This window comes from Coregonus clupeaformis, unplaced genomic scaffold (assembly GCF_020615455.1).
Source record: "Coregonus clupeaformis isolate EN_2021a unplaced genomic scaffold, ASM2061545v1 scaf0220, whole genome shotgun sequence".
Lineage (NCBI taxonomy): Eukaryota > Metazoa > Chordata > Actinopteri > Salmoniformes > Salmonidae > Coregonus > Coregonus clupeaformis.
Window position 1 is genome coordinate 425,665 of NW_025533675.1, and position 26,150 is coordinate 451,814.

A 26,150-nucleotide genomic window follows, 5' to 3' on the forward strand; every position below is an offset into this window, starting at 1 on the left:
ACTAGTCTCCTTTCCTTCATCTGCAACGTGAAAACAACTGGACAGGTGAAAGTGAATACCTATAAGGCCTCCACCATTTTGCTTTGACTTATCTTATACCGCACATATTTTGAGCCCAGAGACAGACAACAGAGAGACCAAGGTCAGGGACACACAGAGTAACAGAGCGTTTGGGACCAGGCCCTGCTACGAAGAAAGGATACACCCACTCAAGTTTGAGTTTCTCTGGAGGCAGCTCTGTGCGCACGTCATCATAGTTCTCCACATCCGCGGGGATGAACATGGTGATGGGACGACCTCGCATGAACATCTTGATGTAGTCTCCCTCTGTGGAGGAGACAAACAAAATAAAGTTGTTTAGCTAGCTATATCACGATCGCCATTTTGACTTTCTATATACAGAAGAATTCTGGTGATACTAAACTCATGCTTTTGCAAACACATTCAACATACAGTATTAGCACAGGTATAAGTAGGGGCAGACCTGGGATCAAATACTATTTGAAAGTATTCAGACAGGCTAGAGTATTCAGGCAGGCTAGAGCAAACACTCACAGAAGTATTGGAACCTAGGCCTGAGCAGAGGTAATGAATAAAAATGACTGTGGTCAGACAAATACGTCTTGTTTAATAAAGGTTCATATAGGCATGAGTCTGAGAGCGTGAGTGAGAGCGCATGACATGACTTTCGTCCATTAACAGAAGAATTTCAGCAGCCTGACTGCTCACCACCGGCACACATAATCACTTCGAGTGAGAACACTTTTTTACAGAAAAACCTACAAAAGCCTTGAAAAGCCTCATGAGTTCAGTTAGTGTGCTGCACATGCTTTCCACTCATCCAGAGATGAGATACTGCATAGACAGGCAGACATAGAGACAGATATACAGACAGACAGACCGAGAGAAGCGTTGGGTGCCGTGCAGTGGTGCAAAGCAGTGAGTCAGCAACCCCAAACTCAGCTGAAATAAGAAACCGTGGTAGGTGGACAGAAAAGTAGAAAAGAAGAGGGGGAATAGAGAGCAAGAAGAGGGGGAGGTAGATTTGTGGTAGACTGGGATCAGTGGAGTGTTTATACTGTCCTAGTGAGAGGACAAGAGGGAGATGGTTGGATGGGGACCACATTTCACCATTGCTCATAAAATAGAGTGAGGGCTTTCTTCCAGTTTTCCCAGATTAAGGGGGAGCATACAGTAGACTCAAACTGAAGGGCCACAATTCATCCCAGGACCTATCTAGTTATGACTACCTAGAATGTACTGAATTAGTTGAATTAGCTGAATTCCATTCCAAAGTCTCTGTCTGTCTGTCTGTGGAGCTAATTGAGCACCCTGGCCAGCAGTCTCAGGACCAACCAAATTCCTCACATAACCAGGGGTGACCTGACTGAGCCAAGAGTGGAACGCTTTCACCCAGACGAAGGGCAAGAATTCATCCCAGGACCTATCTAGTTATGACATCCCAGATGACACTCCGCTAAGTGGCAAGGGGCCAGGGCGGAGTATGGCATATTGGCACAGCTATGCCCTTTATTTAGGCTGGGAATCGGCTGAGGGGAATTACATGGAGGAAGGTGAGAAAGTATAGAGGGAGGGGTAGATTGAGAGATCTGTATTTGAGGGAGTGATAGAGAGACCGAGAGATAAATAAGAGAGAGAGAGAGAGTGCAGGGGGAAACAAGAGATCCTGTCTATGTTTGACATGATAAAGGGAGTGTCAGAGAAAGATAGATAGATAGATAGATAGATAGATAGATAGATAGATAGATAGATAGATAGATAGATAGATAGATAGATAGATAGATAGATAGATAGATAGATAGATAGATAGATAGATAGATAGATAGATAGATAGATGGATAGATGGATAGATGGATAGATGGATAGATGGATAGATGGATGGATAGATGGATAGATGGATAGATAGATAAAGCCAAAAAGCAGAGAGGGTGGGCAAGCACTCCTCCCAAGGCTGGTAGCTCTCCTCGCTATCTGGTGACAACTTACCTGCTTGGCTGTTTTTCTCGCGGGTTGACATTTTGGCTGGTCATGAGACAGAAACAATGTCACACACACACACACACACACACACACACACACAATGATAGTACACAGGGGAGAAGAGCTAGAATGATCTGAAGACATCAACAATGACTAGTTGGGTCTACACAATAGGATGAAGGACTATGTTTTGAAGGAACCACAAGACGCTAGGCTTTGAAATACAGCTCTTCTCTTACCTAAAGGTACTCTCAAACTTACACAGTACAGTACAGCGTTTTCATTAGCCCAATGAGAGCACACTTTAGGTTACATTGTATCATATTGTACATCTTAATAAATAAATGCTCTGGTTGTAAACAGATATGCCAATTGTGTGGGTATACTATAGTACATAGCTACAGTGCTTCCATTACGTGGTGGTGGATGACGTACTTAGAAAAAAGAGTATATTCACCTTGGCTGATCACTGGGTCTTTATGCCTGGAAGAGAATGGAGAAATAACAATAACGTCAGACTGTGACTTGAGACTACAAAACAAGTGAAGTTTATCTGACAGCTGGGCCAATTTAACAGCATCCTATATTAGGGAGGGACTTTGGATGAACACAATATAGGGAATTAAGGGGTTGTCATAGTGATTCTTGGATGATAGTGTAATATCTGAAAGGTACTCTCAGGCTAATGTACACCCCATAAACAAATGCAGGCCAGTCTCACCTCTCAGTACAAAACATAGACCGGAATTCAGTTCTTATGTATCACTGTATTTGCATTACACTTTCACACATATGTTTATATCAGATTTGTAAAACGTGTCCCATCAGCCACTCACTTGTCTGCGTTCTTCACCACCTTGGCCAGCAGTTTAGAGGTGGAGGCAGCCTTCACCAGCTTGTTCCTGCTCTCCTCGCCACTCTCCCACGTACTGCTCTGTGAACGCTCCAACCCCGTGCCCCGCTTTGCACTGTGACCCCTACACACAGATGGACGTACAGGGTGCACACAAAAAATAAACGGTTCCTTTTATACCACAGAGACAGATAGCGAGGGGAAGAGAGAAAGACAGAAAGAAAGCAGGAGTATGGAGTGCCATGGTGATAATGGAGATTTGTTAGAATCCATGCATGCTGCTGTAGCCAGGCACACAGGGGAAAGCCCACCCCAGTCACAGGTTAGTACACATGGGCTGGCTAAACAAGTCAAGCCCCAGGCTTCAGGAGACAGAGGAGGCCAGAGAGTTGGCTATAAGAACCACACTGCAAGTAAAGTCAAAGATGAGGAGGTTGAGTAACAGTGAAGAATGGAAGGTTTGGAGAATGGCTAGAGCAGAGAGAGAGAGAGCGAGCAGCGAGAGAGAGAAGGGATTGTGAAAGAAAGAGAGCGGGAGCGTGAAGAATACCACTCCTCATGCGAAGCTGTGAGGAGGAAGGGGTTAATTGCAAGACGTAACGTTTTTGGTTCACTTCTGCATGGTGTCTGTTCTACCTCCAGGGGGCCATAGTGACACTGAGGGGCAGATAGGACTGGGGCTGAATGTTGGGGGAGGGGAGGTGGTTCAACCATGTGTTACACTTCTACATTTACAGAGTCTGTACTTATCTATTGTATGGAGAGGGAGAGACAGGGACAGGAAGGGAAAGATATCCAGACAACCTCTGCTTATTCTAACTGCCTGCATGGAATTTGGCAGGAAAATAACAACCTAGGCTGAACAGAATTGATCCATAACCCTACTATACGCACGCACGCAGTACTGGTACAGTATCATTGCTCTACAGCAGAGTGTACAAAACATTAAGAACACCTGCTCTTTCCATGACACAGACTGACTAGGTGAATCCAGGTGAAAGCTATGATCCATTATTGATGTCACTTATTAAATCCACTTCAATCAGTTTAGATGAAGGGGAGGAGACAGGTTAAAGAAATATGTTTAAGCCTTGAGACATGGGTTGTGTATGTGTGCCACTCAGAGGGTGAATGGGCAAGACTACCGGGGTAGTAGGAGCCAGACACACCAGTTTGAGTGTGTGAAGATCTGCAACGCTGCTGTTTTTTATTTATTTTTGTATTACTTTTACAGTTTTTTTCTCCCCAATTTCGTGATATCCAATTGGTAGTTACAGTCTTGTCCCATCGCTGCAACTCCCCTACGGACTCGGAAAAGGCAAGGTCGAAAGCCATGCATCCTCCGAAACACGACCCTGCCAAGCCGCACTACTTTTCTTGACATACTGCTCGCTTAACCCGGATGCCAGCCGCACCAATGTGTCGGAGGAAACACCGGCCAACTGGTGACCGAGTCAGCTTGTAGGCTCCCGGCCCGCCAGGAGTCGCTAGAGCGCGATGGGACAAGGAAATCCCAGATGGCCAAACCCTCCCCTAACCCGGATGACGCTGGGCCAATTGTGCGCCGTCTCATGGGTCTCCCGGTCACGGCCGGCTGTGACACAGCATGGGATCGAACCCGGGGCTGTAGTGTCGCCTCAAGCACTGTGATGCAGTGCATTAGACCACTGCGCCACTTGGGAGGCCCCCGCTGCTGGGTTTTTCACTCTCAACAGTTTCCCGTGTCTAGGGCTGGTGTGTGCATGTGTGTGTGTATATATCCTGAATGGTACGAAGCACAGCTGGTATATGACAGATAGGGCCTCTCCTATTCCTAATGGTGAGAGGGCTCACACTGTTGCAGATGAGGGCAGAAGGGAAATCTGCAAACCATTCTCCTCTATTGTCCTCTCATCTCTGAATGAAAGGGCTTTGCTACAAGCAGGGCTACAACTAGTCTAAAAGAGAAGTTACGCAGTTCGAGAAACTAAGGTCTGCAGTGGCTGAGTCCGTACAGGGAAAGACAACTGAAAGTACAGGTGAGAGATAGAGAAAGAGAAGGAGAGAAGAGGTTAATAACCATAAAGGGTTCAAATGTAAGTGATCTAAGAAGCATGCCAACCCTGCCCCCAGTCAAAGGTAAGCTAAAGTCATGAGCATTCAGTGTCGGCAGGGCATTGCATTGGTAAGGGGGGGCATCGACAAACAAAATGGGCATCTTAGGAACCTTTTGGCTGGGGAGGTGCCCTTGCTCTCCGGGGCCTGCCTTTGGGACTGAGGGGGGTGAGGGGAGGGGGGATGGCTGGAGATGGAGGGGGACGGAGCGGGCTGTACGGGGCTGGCAGGGGAGGGTTTATCGTTAGCCTGGTTGGGCTGGGAGGGCCCCTCCTCCTTCTCCTTGATGCCCTCCATCTGAGGCTTGTCCTTTTTCCTCTCCGCTGTCTGACCGCTGTGGAGACAACCAGGGGGTCAACCAGAGGATAACCAAACGAGTGGAACCATGGGTACAAGGGGACACAAACAGATGGAACATATCTATGAGGACAAAGAATGGCAAATAACAAGACAAAGGGGTACACCAGGACACCGCTGATGGTAAGCTGATCCTAGATCTGTTCCTATACGGGCAACTTCTACCCGCAGCCTTCACTACTGAGAGACCTGCAAGGCCCCAACTTCCTCCATAGGCAGTGAATAGCTGAGCCAGTATATTTGATTAATATCGAGTTACTCATTGAGGAAGTGCTCAGCAATGCTTAGCCATAGGCTTAGCTACATGCTGTAACAGGTACCCCATCACAACATCATTGTCCAGAAAGAACCAGGGAAGTGTACTGTATAGGCTTTATGCTGCTGAATCACTGCAAGCTGCAAGGGAGAAAGTTAAACACGTGATCAACATTCAACAGATTGACAAATCAAGTTTATTTTCTGGGAGAGATTAATGTGGCGTTTCGAAGCAAAACACGTCAATACAGACTCTGCATCAATGGCTCCCCATCTGATACGAGCAGGTCTAGAGTTGTGCAATGACTGTTTTTGAATGGTATGTGTGTGTGTATCGTATGTTACTGTGTATGTGTAGTACAGTACCTCTTGGCTGCTGAGGAGAAGGTATCCTTCCTGGTGACGGAAACTGTGGAGCTGTCTCGGTCTCTGTGGCTGGGCTTGCGGCTGCTGGAGCTGCCGTTGGCGATGCAGGACATAGAGTAGGCCTCGCGCAGGGGAGTCTGGCCTACAATGGGCAGGAGAGAGCACAGTCAGAGGGGACAGTAAAACCTATGCAGTACATACCGTTAACCGCCAAAATAAAGGACACACTTGAGTAAATGAGGGATACAAAATATATTGAAGGCAGGTGCTTCCACAAAGGTGTGGTTCCTGAGATAATTAAGCAATTAACCTTGCATCATACTTAGGGTCATGTATAAAAATGCCCAGTTGCCAATTATTTTGGCTACCATGGTTAGAAGAAGAGCTCTCAGTGACTTTGAAAGAGGGGTCTCAAAGGAGCATAGGGGGTTTAAATGGTGTGTGTATGTGTGTGTGTGTGTGTGTCTCAGTCACCAGATCTCAACCTAATTGAAGACTTATGGGAGATTCTGGAGCGACGCCTGAGACAGTGTTTTCCACCATTATCAACAAAATACCAAATTATGGAATTTCTTGTGGAAGAATGGTGCCACATCCCTCCAATAGAGTTCCAGACACTTGTAGAATCTATGCGAAAGTGCATTGAAGCGGTTCAGGCGTCTCGTGTTGGCCCAACGTCCTATTAAGACACTTTATGTTGGTGTTTCCTTTATTTTGGCCGTTACCTGTACATCAGGATACAATGGGTAGCAATATGGGAGGAAAGAGAGCGAGAGAGAAAGAGAGCGCAAGAGAAAGAGACACTGTCTACTAGGGCTGACCCCAATTTGTCGACAGGCTGTTGGTCGACCAATATATTGTTTAGTCGAGCAGTAGCAAATATATCTTTTTTTTTTTTTTTATGGCACACGGGACACCTGTCTGATTCGCGCCCATGTCAGTGAACTAATCCATTGCAGAGGTTGAGACTAATCCATTGCGGAGGTTGAGACACTGCGGTCGCAGTTGTAAATGAGAACCTGTTCTCAACTGGCTTACCTGGTTAAATAAAGATGAAATAAATAAAAATAAAAACAGTCCAAGAAGAATGTGCTCTCTCTCGCCAATTTGTCCACATTCATTGTTTCATAACTTCACTGTGTGAATTGTTTGCCTTGATTGTTAGTGTCTATCAATTTCAAATACATATATCACCAGAAGTAGCCTACATTTACCGTTAATTCCTATAATTTCTAATCTACAATGTTTGTTTGGTTATGTTAATTTCTGTTCATGCATTCAATATATTATTATTCCAGTCTTTTACCGTTCTTATTGTCAGCGTGGACACGTTGTTTGCAGAACGCACAACCTGCTACACTTGTGAGAAACAAGTTTTGGTTTATTTCATTCCATTTACGAGTTTTGTCAATTTAGTTATTGTCTTTTGTTTGGAGCGCTACTGTCAATGTTGAGTAAGGATGTGCACCTGATTATGCATAGAAGTATAGCCTAAACGTGCCCATTTGGGGATCTGATAGTATTTCTGATTGGCTTAATGCACCACCACTAATGAGCTGTGGAGCTTCACAATGTAATGTTTTCTTCACCTCAAACAGCAAGCAAACAAAGTCTGTTTTTACATCCATTGAGAATGACAATAGTTCCTCAACGTATTAGAAAAATTGTTGTTATTTTTTGTTGTTTTTTTGCACTTTTTCTCCCCAATTTCGTGATATCCAATTGGTAGTTACAGTCTTGTCCCATCGCCGCAACTCCCGTACTGACTCAGGGGAGGGGAAGGTCGAGAGCCATGCGTTCTCCGAAACAAGATCCTGCCAAGCCGCACTGCTTCTTGACACATTGCTCGCTTAACCCGGAAGGCCAGCCGCACCAATGTGTCGGAGGAAACACCGTACAACTGGCAACCGAAGTCAGCGTGCATGCGCCCAGCCCGCCACAAGGAGTCGCAAGAGCGCGATGGGACAAGGACATCCCGGCCGGCCAAACCCTCCCATAACCCGGAAGACGCTGGGCCAATTGTGTGCCGCCTCATGGGTCTTTTGGTCGCGGCCGGCTGCGACACAGCCTGGGATCGAACCCGGGTCTGTAGCGACGCCTCTAGCACTGCAATGCGCCACTCGGGAGGCCCTGAAAAATCTTTCTAGCTCTCTCCCTTTCGATAACCACTCAGCGTGAAAGGGAAAAATGTCATGCTCTGATCCAGTGGAAACGTCCTAAAAATATATCTACCTGATGAGCTCTTATCCCTTGCGCAAAATAGCCTACAGCTGTGTCTGTCCCAAGCTCACTGGCACAGGAAACAATGTTGCAAGTTTGCTAGTGAGCTTTTCTGGACCCAAAATGATAGTTGACACAATGTTTCAAGTTCGTTGCAGACCGGCCATGCATAGCCAATGCGATTTACAGGATATTTTCTACCTGCAGACTGCAATGTTTTTATTTGTTGTAGGCTATTACATAGTTGGCAATGGCAATATAAGTTACTTTTTAGGTTTGTATTATTTTCATTTGGATTTGGATAGAATTTTTATTAACCACATGACAATGATTTTGAGATACGAAGATGTTATTATAAATTAAATGAAACTGTTCTACGAAAATGTGAATATGAAAACCATAACTGGCACGCAGATCGGTATAAATAGTAAGATAAATCAGCATTCTACATGAGAAAGGTTTCCGACTCCTCATGTAGCCTATTACCGGCAACTTCAGGAGAGTAATGGCAGAATCTGCGAAAGACAGCAGGAGCAGGAGGAGGATGGTCGGGTAAGGTTAAGGTTTTTCTCTTCTGGTTATCTTGATCTCTGGTCCCCTCTTGAGTCATTTGTGTTTTATTTCATTAAACAGCATAGGACAAGCATTTAGTTGATTTTATTAAAACACATGAAAAAATACATGTTTAAAAATGTCGACCAATCGATTGGTCGAAAAAACAGACGACTTTCGGTCGACCAAGAGTCGGGGACAGCCCAACTGTCTACAGCAGTATATAGGGATTAAAGGGAGGGGGAGTGGTTGAACAAGGGAGTATGAGAGTATGACTGCTCGGCAGACAGACAAACAAACATGGGTTAAGAGTCTGATCCGAGGGAGAACAAAGGAAGGATTAGGGAGGGCAGGTCCTGGCTCACCCCCCTCACCCCGTTAACCAGACAGCCTAATTGGATAAGGAGGGAAGAGGGAGCTTAAAGGACAGGGCGCAGGCATCTCGGTGAGATAAACCATTGATTAACTGTCCTCCTGCAGAGAGCCGCAACACACACTGGGCACATATTAGTGGGCGATTCCACACAACCATAAACAACAATTATTTTGGGTATCTCAGATTGTTCTGACAATTCTCACATAGAAACTTCATTGGGAGGAAGGATGTTTCACATGCTATTGACATTTGCATCACAAATATGTTTGGGGAAAATCATGATGAAAGTGGCCATTTTAAGCCCTTTTTAGACCTATACATGCCTCATCTAAGACTCTATGATCCATGAACTGTACATGATAGAGACAACATCTTGATGTCATTATACTCCTTATAGTGTGCTTTAAAATAAGGACTATGTCTAGATTCTGAATTATAATTTTTCACATTAATTTATTAAAGATTAAAAATATTAATATTAATATCTCAAAAGTACCCTTTTAGATGTTGCTTATTTTAAGACCGATTGTTTGGAAAAATATACTCTACTAGTACATCACATTTCCAGAGCGGGCTATCTGCTACTTTTTAAGTAATTATCAATTTTATGAGCACCACCAACACAGTGAATGGGAAAATTGATTCAAAGGGAACTGCTGGTAATTTGCTGAATGTACAATCCTAAAGGAGGGCCATGTTCGGTTAATTACCTATAATGTGAGTTTCTATGTATAAAATGGATCATATCTCCAAAAGTAGCAGAGAGCCCATTCTTGAAATTTGACGTGTTTGAATAGTATATTGTTCCAAACAATATGTATAAATATAAGCAAAATCAAAAAGGGTACTTTTGAGATGTTAATAATAATATTTGTAATCTTGAATAAAATAATGTCAATTTTTTCCCTCCAGAATCTAGACATAGTTCTTATTCTAGAGCACACTACAAGGAGTATAATGGCATCAAGATGGTGTATGTAGCATGTACAGAGTACGGATCATAGAGCCTTCCAGGAGGATGGTCTGAATAAGTCTAAAAAGGGCCTAAAATGGCCACTTCCATCATGATTCTCTCCAAAATGATGTGTGATACGAATGTAAAAAGCATATCAAACACATCCTTCCTCCCAATGAAGCTTCAATGACACTTCTGTAAAGGCACGGACACACCGGTAACATTTGCCAGCCAAGAATACTTAGCACCTCTGAACAGTGTGCCAGCCATAATTTGCAAAACGATTGTACATGTAGAAACTGGCAAAAATGTCGGCAGTCAGACGCCCACCGACGGGTGGTCCCTAAAACACACCGCACCGAAGGAAAGGCAGACTAACAGCTGACCATCACTCGGTGACACGTGTTTCCTCTCCAAGATATGTGGGGGGCAGGGCTATGTTGGGGGGCGCGGCGTCCCAGTGGATGCCTGATTCCGTGTCTGTGACACAAGGCCCAGTTTCACGGCCCATTACCCCCCCAGCACAAACACACAGCATGGCGGAGGAGGTGGCCTCCCTACCCCAACCACCAGCCCCCACCACCTCCCTCCTCTCACCAGTCTCCTCCCCTCCCCCTCAACATCAAGACAAAAGACAGCCTGAGTGTAATTGGGGGAAGACTGGAAATGCTGGTACACAAGGCCAGAGGGAGATTCAATGAGTCTAATGAATGAAAAGTCAACCAAAATCAAACCTATTCTATTCTAAAGACTGTACCTTCAGAAATTATTCACGCCCCTTTCTAAAATCATGTTTTCACTTTGTTATTATGGGGTATTGTGTGAAAAATAATTTTCACACAATACACACAATTTCACACACTATTTAATCCATTTTAAATGCAGGCTGTAACAGAACAAAACGTGGAATAAGTCAAGGGGTATGAATACGTTCTGAAGGCACTGCATATCAACAATGACTAATGCCTTGCAAGAGGGAGGGTCTTCATCTATCGACCTGGCTTCCTGATCTCATAAACCGTTTATCTCTCCCATCGATGCCATGTGATTGACAGGTTTGTGTGTGTGTTTGTGCATGCATACAGAGGTCTGAAGGACTGGAGGACAGCCCCAAGCCAGTGAGAAAGTGACCTCTGTGTGTGTGTGTCTGCAGTGTTCATAGTGCCACACTAAGAGAACCTCCGTATGCCTTGGCTTCCTCGTTCATGATAATAAATTACTTGGAAAATAGAAAGATTTGGTGGAAAGGGTGGAAAGAATGAGAGCTGGAAAGATAAAGATAGGGGGCTGGAAAAATAGAAAAGTTTACAAAAATGAGAATGAGAGAAAGGGATACAGTGCTGGCCAATAATGCAAGTGGTAGAGGGGAAAGGAAGACTGAACAGGAGAGGAAGATATTTCTGGTACTTGAGTAAGTTAACAAGAGCAGGAAGGGGCTCTGTGTGTGCATGCGTGCTCTGAGTGTGTGTATGTGGGGCGGTGGTGGTTTGCATACTCTGTAGAGTTGGCTTTGAAGTCAGAGCATGGGTGTCTGCAGAGAAACTAAACTGAACCATGTGATTTCCTTTGCTTCCTGTCTGCTTCAGTCCCAGATTACTGCCCACGACACAAAGCTCTGCCACTGTATGTGCCAAACTGCCAATGCCGTAACACATCAACTCAATAACCCCTAAATAACATCAGTCAATGTCAATGTGCCAGGAGTGCTGACTAACTCACTAGAGTAGTACGCACACACAGCAAGGGGTTGCCAGGGGTCGTCACTATGGTGATTATTAGTATTAAGTAGGAGAGTGACGTCATAATGAGATAAAAAGGTGACCAGCGGAATGGAGAGCTGACCGGAACAAGGGATCAGAGGGGGCTGGAGGGAGGAGTGACAGATGATGGACAGAGGGATGTGTCACAAAAGAGCTAAGCAAGGGTGACACAGGGTGAGTGCTGTCACACAATACAGTAACTCCTATCCTACCATTGATATACAGTAAGGGTCCTGTTCCAATACTTTTCAAGTGCATCCTTATTTCCTTGAAGGAATTACTCATTTGAAATGAATGGATAGGTGAAAGCATAGAAATGGAAACATGCTCTCACTCTATACATGTTGGATCAGTGGTTACCTCAGGAAAGGAAGAAAGGATGCATTTTTTAAAAGAATTTTAACAGGGCCAGGATATCTCTTTATCAAGGACCCATGCATGGTTTCCCAGCCAAGACACTTCCCAGAGAGAGACTTCCACATGATCATATACAGTAATTGGCTCCATTAGAGAAAGTAAAATGTCAGGACAAGGCTGCCGAGTCGCCATTCACACAGATAATGATCCATTATCCACAATTAGGCCCCCCTGCCGACACACCCACAAACAGGCGCCTCTCTCTCTCTCTCTCTCTCTCTCTCTCTCTCTCTCTCTCTCTCTCTCTCTCTCTCTCTCTTCTCTCTCTCTCTCTCTCTCTCTCTCTCTCTCTCTCTCTCTCTCTCTCTCTCTCTCTCTCTCTCTCTCTCTCTCTCTCTCTCTCTCTCTCTCTCTCTCTCTCTCTCTCTCTCTCCTCTCTCTCTCTCTCTCTCTCTCTCTCTCTCTCTCTCTCTCTCTCTCTCTCTCTCTCTCTCTCTCTCTCTCTCTCTCTCTCTCTCTCTCTCTCTCTCTCTCTCTCTCTCTCTCTCTCTCTCTCTCTCTCTCTCTCTCTCTCTCTCTCTTCTCTCTCTCTCTCTCTCTCTCTCTCTCTCTCTCTCTCTCTCTCTCTCTCTCTCTCTCTCTCTCTCTCTCTCTCTCTCTCTCTCTCTCTCATATATATCACTGAGCTCATAGAGCGGAATGGCTAGGGCACAGTATTCATGTGTTAACCAGAGGTTGGATAATTGTGTGACAGAAAATGGAGCACATTCGTCATGGAGAATATAATGTTAGATTGTGATTGAATGGGATGTGTAAGCATGTGTTGGTGTGTGTCGGTTTGAGAGGGTAATAGAAGCCGGGGGTCAAGGTCGGAGTGGAACTGTTAACAGATCCAGGCTCCATCCTGAACCTCTTAATGTAAACACAAGTGGAGGAATACAGGATAGCGCTCTCTTTCACAACTACGACCTGGTGACGAAATGTAAGGGAGAGGAGAGGGGCTGAATGAGCCATTGGGAAAGTGGTGATGAATGGAATTTCCATTGCTGGAGGGAAGTTATGGTAAATGGTACAGAAGCTAGTGCAGATGGATTTGACAGTGCATGATCAGTTTGTAAAACTGCCCCTGTTAAATTGCCCCTTGCAGGTTGGTTTTAAGAACCTACCCATGCAGATTTCTGAGGGTTTGCAAAAAACCTGCAGATTGCAGGTATAATCATGAGAGTACATCAGATGGTGACAGTGATGGTGACGACAGACAGTTCAGGGGTCAGGGTTCAAGGGGTGACTGACTACCTTTGGTGCTAGTCTGTTTTTTGGCAGTGGTGGCCGTGTCCTCGGAGAGCGCCAGGCGTCGCAGCACGTCGGCCAGCGCCGCCTTCATCACAGTGATCTCATCCTCTTGCTGCTGGACACGCAGTTCCAAAGACGACAGACGGTCCTGCACATCAGACGCACTCGCCGCCGAGATACTGTCATCTACAGAGCGAGAGGAGACTGGGTTAGATACTGTCATCTACAGAGCGAGAGGAGACTGGGTTAGATACTGTAGACAACACACATTTAGACATCCACCCACCAAAGAGACCCCACATCTCCAAATACACAGCATAGGTGGGTGATTCCTCACAAAACGAGGAAAAAAAAGCCCATGATTTCGGGGGATTTCACATAATTCAATCCATAGAAAGGTCATTTGGAGGAAGGACTGTTGACATATACAGTATTTGAAATTTGTATCTTAAGAAATAATGTAAACATTTTGACCTTACCAAGGCCTCCTTCAACCCTTTGACGTGTACAATCACATATTTGTGATCATTGTTGAGTGGCCCCTGCAGCGTACCATCGCAAATATGTGATTGGAACCGTAGCAACAGAAAGTGTGATGCAACAAACGCGTCTAAACAGTATTGTTGTCTGAAAAGCATCTAAACAATATTTTGTACTGATGGGAAATAAAGGTCTTCACAACTTTATTCCTTAATTTGACCTTTTATTGTAAAAGATAAATGCAAACTTCATCATCCAAGCATCACACATCACAGCCAAACTCATTCCATAAACCAGTCTAAATAACAGGTTGCGCTAACAGCTAGACTTCAATGTACCACATCTCTAGTGAGTACAAGGGAGAAATGTAATATTGTTTAGAAAATAGATGCGTGTCAGCTAAGCTAACAACAGCTACATTTTATATGATGGCAGCCATGTTTGTTTATGTTTGACAAGCAAAAACTCCCTAATCCCAGAATTCACTATAAAACGCAAATAAACAAAGTCAAAGCCCATTGCCCAAAAAATATGAACTTAGTTTGGCCACTTTTCAGCATATTACCAAATCTTCTATGTACAGATCATCACCCCAAATACAAGCCTACTGCCTAGTCTAACCGTAGCGCGAAAGTTAAACAGGGTTGCCAGATTTGGGAGAAACCATTTTAGGGGGGGTTGTGGGAGGGGTTAATTTCATTTGTGGGGGATTTCAAGTCTATGGGGGGTAGAAATGGGTGAAGGTATCGTGGGGGGATATGATACAGGAAATATTATTATGATGGGGGATTTATCAATAAATGAGGGGCAAACACAGGAGAAGTATATAAGTAAAATAAAAATAAAACCCCTGGAAAGAGTGTCTGAGATGGCAACCCTGAGTAACGATAGTTACAATCTAAGTCAGTCGAGTGAACCATTCCTTCACCTCGTTTTGTTATAACATCTTTGGTCTCACAGACTTTTACGTGACAACCAGAATGCATTGTATGATGTCAACAAACATGGTGCCACACATAGCTAGCATTTAGCTTAGCATTAGCTCATCATAATCAGTACAACCATCCAAAAAGTATTTTACACACATCATACAGTGGGAAAAAAGTATTTGATCCCCTGCTGATTTTGTACGTTTGCCGACTGACAAAGACATGATCAGTCTATAATTTTAATGGTAGGTTTATTTGAACAGTGAGAGACAGAATAACAACAAAAAAATCCAGAAAAACGCACGTCAAAAATTGTATAAATTGATTTGCATTTTAAATGAGGGAAATAAGTATTTGACCCCTCTCATTCAGAAAGATTTCTGGCTCCCAGGTGTCTTTTATACAGGTAACGAGCTGAGATTAGGAGCACACTCTTAAAGGGAATGCTCCTAATCTCAGTTTGTTACCTGTATAAAAGACATCTGTCCACAGAAGCAATCAATCAATCAGATTCCAAACTCTCCACCATGGCCAAGACCAAAGAGCTCTCCAAGGATGTCAGGGACAAGATTGTAGACCTACACAAGGCTGGAATGGGCTATAAGACCATCGCCAAGCAGCTTGGTGAGAAGGTGACAACAGTTGGTGCGATTATTCGCAAATGGAAGAAACACAAAATAACTGTCAATCTCCCTCGGCCTGGGGCTCCATGCAAGATCTCACCTCGTGGAGTTGCAATGATCATGAGAACGGTGAGGAATCAGCCCAGAACTACACGGGAGGATCTTGTCAATGATCTCAAGGCAGCTGGGACCATAGTCACCAAGAAAACAATTGGTAACACACTACGCCGTGAAGGACTGAAATCCTGCCGCGGCCGCAAGGTCCCCCTGCTCAAGAAAGCACATATACAGGGCCGTCTGAAGTTTTCCAATGAACATCTGAATGATTCAGAGGAGAACTGGGTGAAAGTGTTGTGGTCAGATGAGACCAAAATCGAGCTCTTTGGCATCAACTCAACTCGCCGTGTTTGGAGGAGGATGAATGCTGCCTATGACCCCAAGAACACCATCCCCACCATCAAACATGGAGGTGGAAACATTATGCTTTGGGGGTGTTTTTCTGCTAAGGGGACAGGACAACTTCACCACATCAAAGGGACGATGGACGGGGCCATGTACTGTCAAATCTTGGGTGAGAACCTCCTTCCCTCAGCCAGGGCATTGAAAATGGGTCGTGGATGGGTATTCCAGCATGACAATGACCCAAAACACACGGCCAAGGCAACAAAGGAGTGGCTCAAGAAGAAGCACATTAAGGTCCTGTTGTGGCCTAGCCAGTCTCCAGACCTTAATCCCATAGAAAATCTGTGGAGGGAGCTGAAGGTTTGAGTTGCCAAATGTCAGCCTCAAAACGTTAATGACTTGGAGAAGATCTGCAAAGAGGAGTGGGACAAAATCCCTCCTGAGATGTGTGCAAACCTGGTGGCCAACTACAAGAAACATCTGACCTCTGTGATTGCCAAAAGGGTTTTGCCACCAAGTACTAAGTCATGTTTTGCAGAGGGGTCAAATACTTATTTCCCTCATTAAAATGAAAATCAATTTAAACATTTTTGACATGCGTTTTTCTGGATTTTTTTGTTGTTATTCTGTCTCTCACTGTTCAAATAAACCTACCATTAAAATTATAGACTGATCATGTCTTTGTCATTGGGCAAACGTACAAAATCAGCAGGGGATCAAATACTTTTTTCCCCTCACTGTATGTGTCCATTACAATCTATGCAAGAATCGGAATGCATGATTTGTCACCAGTATTTGAAAACGTGAATAAAACCGTAAATACATGATGCTCCATACAAACGGTGTGCTACAGTAGAAACGACAACACGATATACAGAAACTATAAAGATAACGTAATAAGGCACTTACTTTGATAGGAACGCACACATATCCAAAGTTATTATTAGTAATGAATACAACAATGAAGGCAATGTGGGCGCCAGCCAGAAAATGTGCCAGGGGGAAAACTTTGTGCAAGCTCTTTTCTGACTAGAGATGAGCAAATGTCTGCATACTTCATCTGGGGAAACACTTGGGAAGTGCTTGGGCTCTAGTTGAAGAGAGAAGTTTGTCCTTCTCAGTAAAGCCTCAAACATATATTGTCCGCAACCATGAAATGGGCTACTTCTATGTAAATTAATGAAGATGTGGAACACACCTCAATTCAAACTGTTGTTAGAAAATAATTTGAAATTGACAAGTTGAAACATAGCCTATAGATAATTAGCAGGCAGCGTGCCTTAGTTTGAGGGCAGTGTGGGTAACTGTCCTGTTGCGTAACAATCACATTTTGGAACAGTGAGAAATTCTGCATAAAAATACTCATTCTGGGGCGACTGTTAGACATATTTGGAACTCATGTGTGAAAAGGTTAAGACTCCATAATGTTTCATCTGTAGGTGCTACAATGCAAACAATTGTGTCATATTAAGTTTTACCGCTTGCTCTGTAATGACTAGTTTATGAATATGGACAAATAGAAACATGAACATTGAAAATATAAAACATCTGATTTGCAAAATTGTTCAATATATTATTGAACATAATATACTCTACGGGCATATCAAAGTTCCAGAGTGGGATTTCTGCTTGTCTGTATAGGTCTACTTGTCACATCTGGTGATTTCCCTAAGGCCCCACTGTGAAACAATATGGAAAGAGTGGAAAACACAGGCATGAGGGCTTGAATGAAGCCCACGACGCGGTTAGCCCTTGTGGCTGGGACCGCAGATTGTCCCAGGCTTGTGGCTGTCTAGATCCTGCTGTTTGTTGCCGTTTCCATCTTCCCTGTCTGGAACTGCGAGGAGTAACAGCGTAGCCTACATTGCTACCATGACAAACACCAAAGCCAGTGGGAGTACCGTTGAGGACAGTGGTGTCTCTCTATGACAGGTGAATTATCTTTTAAACAAATAAAAAGAGTTCTACAAGAGGTTGTTACAACAACAAGAAAATAGCTTCAAGTGTTGTGTCCAAATACTGGTGGAGTCAACTAATAAAAGAATGGACGACCTGACCAGAGGTCCAGGACCTGAAGAACAGTTTGCAGTTCTCCCAGGGTCAGCTTGATGAGTTTAAACAGGATAATGGCAAGATGACAGTAAGTAATTGATAGAGGACAATCAGTTCTATATGTGAATCCATGATAATAATGATGGAGAAATCTGATTATCTCGAGGGACAATCAAGGCGGAACAACATGGTTGTGGACGGAATTGCAGAATCTCCACATGAGACCTGGACGGAGTCTGAGGACAAAGTGAGGGAAATGATCTCGGAGAAACTGAAGATGGACCACAGAAAGATTGAAGTGGAGCATGCCCACAGGACTGGAAAACCCACCACCTGCCCAGGCCGATAGTGGTCAAGTTCCTGAGGTTCAAGGACAAGGTAGCTGTTCTGGAAAGAGCCAAGAACTTGAGAGGAACATACATCTTCCTCAATGAGGACTATCCTGAAACTGTGCGTCAGAAGAGGAAAGAACTTATCCCAGCCATGAAAGCTGCCAGAGCGCGTGGGGACATTGCTTACATCCGCTATGACAGACTCATTGTCCACCCTCCCTCCCAAAAGCCTGGAAGGGATGAGAGAGCCAAACCTATGGGTTTGTAGCTTCAACCCCGCAGCACACACACACACACACACCAACTGATAATGGACTGCTGAATGTTTTTTTTCTCTTGCTTTGTTTGCTATTTTACATATTATGTCTATCACTGATTAGCTACCCAGGAAAGGGCTGAAAACAGCCCATATTAATATATGTAGCCTTAGAAATAAGGTTCATGGAATAAATAACTTGCTAACATCAGATAACATTAATATATTACCAATTTCTGAGACTCGCTTAGATAATTCCTTTGATGATACAGCAGTAGCAATACAAGGATATAGAGTCTAAAGAAGAGACGGGACTGCTTATGGGGGAGGTGTTGCTTTATATATTCAGAACCATATCCCTGTAATGCTTAAAGAAGATCTCATGTCAAGTGTTATTGAAGTGTTGTGGTTGCAGGTTCACCTGCCTCATCTAAAGCCTATTATTTTGGGGTGTTGCTATAGGCCACTAAGTGATAACAGTCAGTATCTAAATAATGTGTGTGAAATGCTTGATAGTGTATGTGATGTAAACAGAGAGCTCTACTTTATTGGGGACCAGAATATCGACTGGTTTTCATCAAGCTGTATGCTCAAGAGGAATCTCCTCACTGTAACCAGTGCCTGTAATCTGATCAACCTACCAGGGTGTTTACAAACACTACAGTCAATCACATTCAATCAAATGTATATATAAAGCCCTTTTTACATTAGCAGATGTCACAAAGTGCTATACAGTAACCCAGCCTAAAACCCCAAACAGCAAGCAATGCAAGATCATCCACATGTATTGATCACATTTTTACTAATACTGTAGAACTCTCAGAATGACCTTCTGGATCCAAACCAGTCAAGTTTCAAGACTGGTCATTCAACTGAGACTGCTCTTCTCTGTGTCACGGAGGCTCTCCGCACTGCTAAAGCTAACTCTCTCTCCTCTGCTCTTGTCCTTCTAGACCTGTCTGCTGCCTTTGATACTGTGAACCATCAGATCCTCCTCTCCACCCTCTCCGAGTTGGGCATCTCCAGCGCGGCTCACTCTTGGATTGCGTCCTACCTGACAGGTCGCTCCTACCAAGTGGCGTGCGAGAATCTGTCTCCGCACCACGTGCTCTCACCACTGGTGTCCCCCAGGGCTCAGTTCTAGGCCCTCTCCTATTCTCGCTATACACCAAGTCACTTGGCTCTGTCATATCCTCACATGGCCTCTCCTATCATTGCTATGCAGACGACACACAACTAATCTTCTCCTTTCCCCCTTCTGATAACCAGGTGGTGAATCGCATCTCTGCATGTCTGGCAGACATATCTGTGTGGATGACGGCTCACCACCTCAAGCTGAACCTCGGCAAGACGGAGCTGCTCTTCCTCCCGGGGAAGGACTGCCCATTCCATGATCTCGCCATCACGGTTGACAACTCCGTTGTGTCCTCCTCCCAGAGTGCAAAGAGCCTTGGCGTGACCCTGGACAACACCCTGTCGTTCTCCGCTAACATCAAGGCGGTGACCCGATCCTGTAGGTTCATGCTCTACAACATTCGGAGAGTACGACCCTGCCTTACACAGGAAGCGGCACAGGTCCTAATCCAGGCACTTGTCATCTCCCGTCTGGATTACTGCAACTCGCTGTTGGCTGGGCTCCCTGCCTGTGCCATTAAACCCCTACAACTCATCCAGAATGCCGCAGCCCGTCTGGTGTTCAACCTTCCCAAGTTCTCTCACATCACCCCGCTCCTCCGCACACTCCACTGGCTTCCAGTTGAAGCTCGCATCTGCTACAAGACCATGGTGCTTGCCTACGGAGCTGTGAGGGGTTACGGCACCTCCGTACCTTCAGGCTCTGATCAGTCCCTACACCCAAACGAGGGCATTGCGTTCATCCACCTCTGGCCTGCTGGCCCCCCTACCTCTGCGGAAGCACAGTTCCCACTCAGCCCAGTCAAAACTGTTCACTGCTCTGGCACCCCAATGGTGGAACAAGCTCCCTCACGACGCCAGGACAGCGGAGTCACTCACCACCTTCCGGAGACACTTGAAACCCCACCTCTTTAAGGAATACCTGGGATAGGATAAAGTAATCCTTCTACCCCCCCTTACCCCACCCCTAGGAAATAAAAAAATAAATAAACATATTGTAAAGTGGTTATCCCACTGGCTATAAGGTGAATGCACCAATTTGTAAGTCGCTCTGGATAAGAGCGTCTGCTAAATGACGTAAATGTAAATGTCAAAACGTTGTTCTAAAGCAGTATCCGTAACTATTGGATGCAGTGATCACAAAAGAGTGGCTATATACAAGAACCAAAGTTCCAAAAGCTGGGCCTAAAATAGTGTATAAGAGATCATACAAAATATTTTGCTGCACTTCATGAATTTATGAACTTGCTTCTTCCAATTATTGATAAACATGCATGTCACGATCGTCAGAGTAAGGAGTAGACCAAGGCGCAGCGTTGCAGGCAAACATACTCATTTATTAGCGAAACGTGATCAAAACAACAAAAGACGGTAACGTGACAGTACACGGTTAAACACAACCAACTAGAAACAAGAACCCACAAAACACAAAGGAAAAACCGACAGTTTAAATATGGCTCCCAATCAGAGACAACCAGCAAACAGCTGACACTCGTTGCCTCTGATTGGGAGTCACTCAGGCCAACATAGAAATAAAGAACATAGAACTACACACCCTGGCTCAACATAACAGTGTCCCCAGAGCCAGGGCGTGACAGTACCTCCCCCTAAAGGTGCGGACTCCGACCGCGCCAACTAAATACCACAGGGGAGGGACCGGGTGGGCACTCCGCCTTGGCGGCGGATCCGGCTCTGGGCCCGATCCCCACTCCCTCTCCAACCCCCCAAAGTACCCCTGGTCCGGTCTGGCCCCGCTGGCCGGAGCCGGACTGACGACACGCACCCCTGGCTTGGTGCGTGGAACAGGAACGGACCGGACCGGGCTGACGATGCGCACCCCTGGCTTGGTGCGTGGAGTAGCAACTGGCCGGACCGGGCTGACGATACACACCCCTGGCTTGAGTGCGTGGAGCAGGAATGGACCGGACCGGGCTGACGATGCGCACCCCTGGCTTGGTGCGTGGAGTAGCAACTGGCCGGACCGGGCTGACGATACACACCCCTGGCTTGGTGCGTGGAGCAGGAATGGACCGGACCGGGCTGACGATGCGCACCCCTGGCTTGGTGCGTGGAGTAGCAACTGGCCGGACCGGGCTGACGATACGCACCCCTGGCTTGGTGCGTGGAACAGGCACGGGCCGTGCTGGACTGACGACGCACACCACTGGCCTGGTGTGGAGAGCAGGAGCGGGCCGGGCAGGGCTGACGAAACGCACCACAGACTTGGTGCGGGGGGCAGGAATGGGCCGGACTGGGCTGGCGACGCGCACCACAGACTTGGTGCGTAGAGCAGGAACGGGCCGGACAGGGCTGACGAAACGCACCACAGACTTGGTGCGGGGAGCAGGAACAGGCCGGACCGGGCTGGCGACGCGCACCACAGACTTGGTGCGTAGAGCAGGAACGGGCCGGACAGGGCTGGCCGAAACGCACCACAGACTTGGTGCGGGGAGCAGGAACAGGCCGGACCGGGCTGGCGACGCGCACCATAGGCTCGGTGCGGGGAGCAGGAATGGGCCGGACTGGGCTGGCGACGCGCACCACAGACTTGGTGCGGAGAGCAGGAACGGGCCGGACAGGGCTGACGAAACGCACCACAGACTTGGTGCGGGAGCAGGGTCAGACCGGACCGTACTGGGGACACACACCACTGGCCCTACACCGGGATCTGGAACGGGCCGGACCGGACTGGTAACACACCCCAGTACCTCTCGCCGTGCCTCTCCACCTTCCATCCCCTCTTCGACCAGTGGCCCCCGTAACCTGGCGGCCTCCTCTGCCAACCCGTTGGACCGCTCTATCGCGGCCTCCTGCTGCCCCGACGTCGTGAGCCCCCCCCTAAAAATTTTCTGGGGTTCTTTCCTACCCGTGGACCAGGTCTCCATGTCTCTAGCCAGACACTCACTCCACTGCTTCAAAGTCCAACCTTTCTGCTCCTCCCTTGGCTTGGCCCAATCGAGACTCCTACTCGACTGATCCCAGGTCCATCCTCTCTCCTCTTCACGCTGCTTGGTCCTGTCTTGGTGGGTTCTTCTGTCACGATCGTCAGAGTAAGGAGTAGACCAAGGCGCAGCGTTGCAGGCAAACATACTCATTTATTAGCGAAACGTGATCAAAACAACAAAAGACGGTAACGTGACAGTACACGGTTAAACACAACCAACTAGAAACAAGAACCCACAAAACACAAAGGAAAAACCGACAGTTTAAATATGGCTCCCAATCAGAGACAACCAGCAAACAGCTGACACTCGTTGCCTCTGATTGGGAGTCACTCAGGCCAACATAGAAATAAAGAACATAGAACTACACACCCTGGCTCAACATAACAGTGTCCCCAGAGCCAGGGCGTGACAATGCACCTGTTAAGAAACGGACTGTTAGAACTTTTAAAGGCTCCATGGATTGATGAGGAATTGAAAAACTGTATGGTTGAAAGAGATTGGGAAAAAGGAGTGGCTAATAAGTCTGGCTGCACATCTTACTGGCTGATTTACTGCAAATTTAGAAATGATGTGACTAAATTCAACAAATAGAAGAAGAAACTGTATTATGAAGCCAAGATCAATGATATAAAGAATGATGGGGGAAAAACTTTGGAGTACTTTAAATGAAAGTATGTGCAGCAAGACAAATTCAAATATTTCATCGAATCAGATGGCTTATTCATCACAAAACCATTTGATGTTTCCAATTATTTTAATGATTACTTCTTTGGCAAAGTGAAGAAAACGTAGGCAGGAAATGCCAACAACAAACTGTGAGCCATCGTATTCATGCATAAAAAAACAAATAACGAAAGAAAAGCATTGTAAGTTTGAATTCTGAAAAGTTAGTGTGGGAGAGGTGGAAAAATGATTGTCATCGATTAATAATGACAAACCTCCTGACATTGACAACTTAGATGGAAAGCTACTGAGGATGATAACGGACTCTATAGACACTACTATCTGTCATATCTTTAATCTGAGTCTAGAGGAAAGTGTCTGTCCTCAGGCGTAGAGGGAAGCCAGTCATTCCGCTACTCAAGAGCGGTTAAGCGGCCATTACTGGTTCTAACAGCAGCCCTATCAGCTTGCTGCCAGCTCTTAGCAAACTGTTGTAAAAGTAATTGTGTTTGACTAAATACAATCCTATTTCTCTGTAAACAAATTAACAACAGACTTTCAGTATGCTTATAGAGAAGGGCACTCAACATGTACTGCACTAACACAAATGACTAAGAAATTGATAATATGATTAGTGGGAGCTGTACTGTTAGATTTCAATGCAGCCTCTGATATTATTGACCATAATCTGTTGTTGATAAAACGTATGCGTTATGGGGGGTATTTATGTCTGTAATAAAGCCCTTTTGCGGGGGAAAAACATATTCTGATTGGCAGGGCCTGGCTCCCCAGTGGATGGGCCTGGCTGCCAAGTGTGCAAAGCTGTCATCAAGGCAAAGGATGGCTACTTTGAAGAATCTCAAATATGAAATATATGTCATTTGTTTAACACTTTTTGGTTACTACATGATTCCATATATGTTATTTCATAGTTTTGATGTCTTCACTATTATTCTACAGTGTAGAAAATAGTAAAAAGAAAGAAAGAAAAACCCTGGAATGAGTAGGTGTGTCCAAACTTTTGACTGGTACTGTAGGATCAGTTCGCCCCTGTCCATATAATCTTATTGATAATGTTCTAAAAGGCTAAATGTCAGCAGTTCTACTTTGAGAAACTTCATGAATACAGACAATGAATACGGTCTCTCTCTTTCTAACTGAGTAAGCCTGTATTTATCCATGTTAGCCCCATTGATAGGAGGTTTAACACTTCAAACAGGAGGTCATCAAATCAAATCAAATCAAGCTTTATTTAAACAACACATTTCAGACACGGAATGCAACACAATGTGCATCCCAGGAAAAAACTAATAAAAACAATGAAAATAAAAACTGAAATATTTACTACACAACAAACATAAGAGGAAACAAAACGAAATAATAACAATAGAAACTGAACAACTAAAAAGCATCCTAAGGAAAAGGAAAGCTAAAAAGGGTATGTTTTAAGATCTCTCTTAAAAATGTCCACAGTTTCGGCCGCCCTCAGGTTAGGTTCTCTGGCTATTCCAGAGGCTAGGGGCATAGTAACTAAAGGCTGCCTCTCCATGCCTCTTGGTCCTAGGCTTTGGGATAGTTAAAAGGCCAGTGCCAAAGGACCTGAGGGACCTACTGGGTACATAACTTAAAAGCATGTCTGACATGTATTAGGGTGCACAATCATGGATTGATTTAAAAACCAATAGAAGAATCGTAAAATGTAGTCTAAAACTCACAGGCAGCCAGTGCAGAGACCTTAAAACCGGTGTAATGTGTGCTCTCCGTCTGGTCTTGGTCAGTACCCGTGCTGCAGCATTCTGTATGTTTTGCAGTTGACCAATGGCTTTCTTGGGTAGACCAGACAGGAGAGCATTACAGTAGTCAAGTCTGCTTGTAATAAAAGCATGAATGAGTCTGTCTGTATCAGCCTGAGAGAGAAACGGCTGCACCTTGGCAATGTTCCTCAGGTGGTAGGTAAAAAGCTATTTTGCGCACATTCCTAATGTGTGATTCAAAATTGAGTTCAGAATCTAAAATAACACCTAGGATTTTTACCTTTATGGCCTGTGAATTAAAATGTGTGGCCAGATTCACTCTCTGTGCTTTGGCTCCAACAATAAGTACCTCAGTCTTGTCTTGATTTAGCTGGAGGAAGTTGTGAGTCATCCAAGTATTTAAATCACTTATACAGTTTAATAATTTATCCGTGGAGCTAAAATCCTCTGGTGACACAGAAACGTAAAGTTGTGTATCGTCTGCGTAGCCAAGGGGTAACATATATAAATTGAACAGTACCGGACCCAAAATCAAACCTTGTGGAACGCCACGTGATATGCATTTTCTCTGAGTTATGTTCACCAAGGGCGACAAAAAACTCTCGACCGGTTAAATAGGTCCTAAACCAATTTAGAAGAGGCCAACCCACCTCTCCAGTCTGTCCAGAAGGACATCATGGTCAACGGTGTCGAATGCAGCACTTAAATCCAAGAGTACAAGGACAGAGAGGTGTTTGGCATCTGTGTTGGCTATAAGATAATTTACCACTTTAACTAAGGCTGTCTCTGTGCTGTGGTGGGCCCAAAAAACAGATTGGAATTTTTCAAAAATATTTGCCACTTAGAAAATATTTTTGCTGTTTAAAAGTTCACGAAATTAGGAGTAGGCTACAATGAGCAACCAACAGGTAGTCTGTTGTTTTATCTGAATGGGGTTGGGGAGAAAGCACATCATGTAGCCTCAATTAGCTTACCTAGAGCTAGCTTCTCTAGGCTTGGCTACTCCAGTCAAGACAGGCACTGTTATATGGGATGATAAATAACATTGTGGCTGCTACAAGTTAGCTAGTCTTGGCTGTAGCCGAGTTGCCTTGACTAACGTTACTGCTTCCCTCTCTCTCCCTCCATCTGCTCGGTCCCA

The 26,150-nt window shown here is 45.2% G+C and overlaps 1 protein-coding gene across 5 annotated transcripts in view; it reads right to left on the reverse strand.

Moving 5' to 3' along the window:
* Positions 1-26,150, reverse strand: part of LOC121569407 (echinoderm microtubule-associated protein-like 4) — a 116,476-nt gene that overhangs the window by 28,964 nt on the left and 61,362 nt on the right. For 3 of the 5 annotated variants that reach the window (XM_045214237.1, XM_045214235.1, XM_045214238.1), the window contains exons 2-8: positions 13,443-13,625; positions 5,927-6,068; positions 5,061-5,282; positions 2,838-2,978; positions 2,459-2,484; positions 2,008-2,043; positions 204-327 (exon numbers count right to left, since the gene is read on the reverse strand). In XM_045214237.1, the coding sequence (XP_045070172.1) occupies positions 204-327; positions 2,008-2,043; positions 2,459-2,484; positions 2,838-2,978; positions 5,061-5,282; positions 5,927-6,068; positions 13,443-13,625 (874 nt within the window). The remainder of the gene's footprint in view (positions 1-203; positions 328-2,007; positions 2,044-2,458; positions 2,485-2,837; positions 2,979-5,060; positions 5,283-5,926; positions 6,069-13,442; positions 13,626-26,150) is intronic. The other 2 variants (XM_045214236.1, XM_041880341.2) reach the window with 2 other exon arrangements.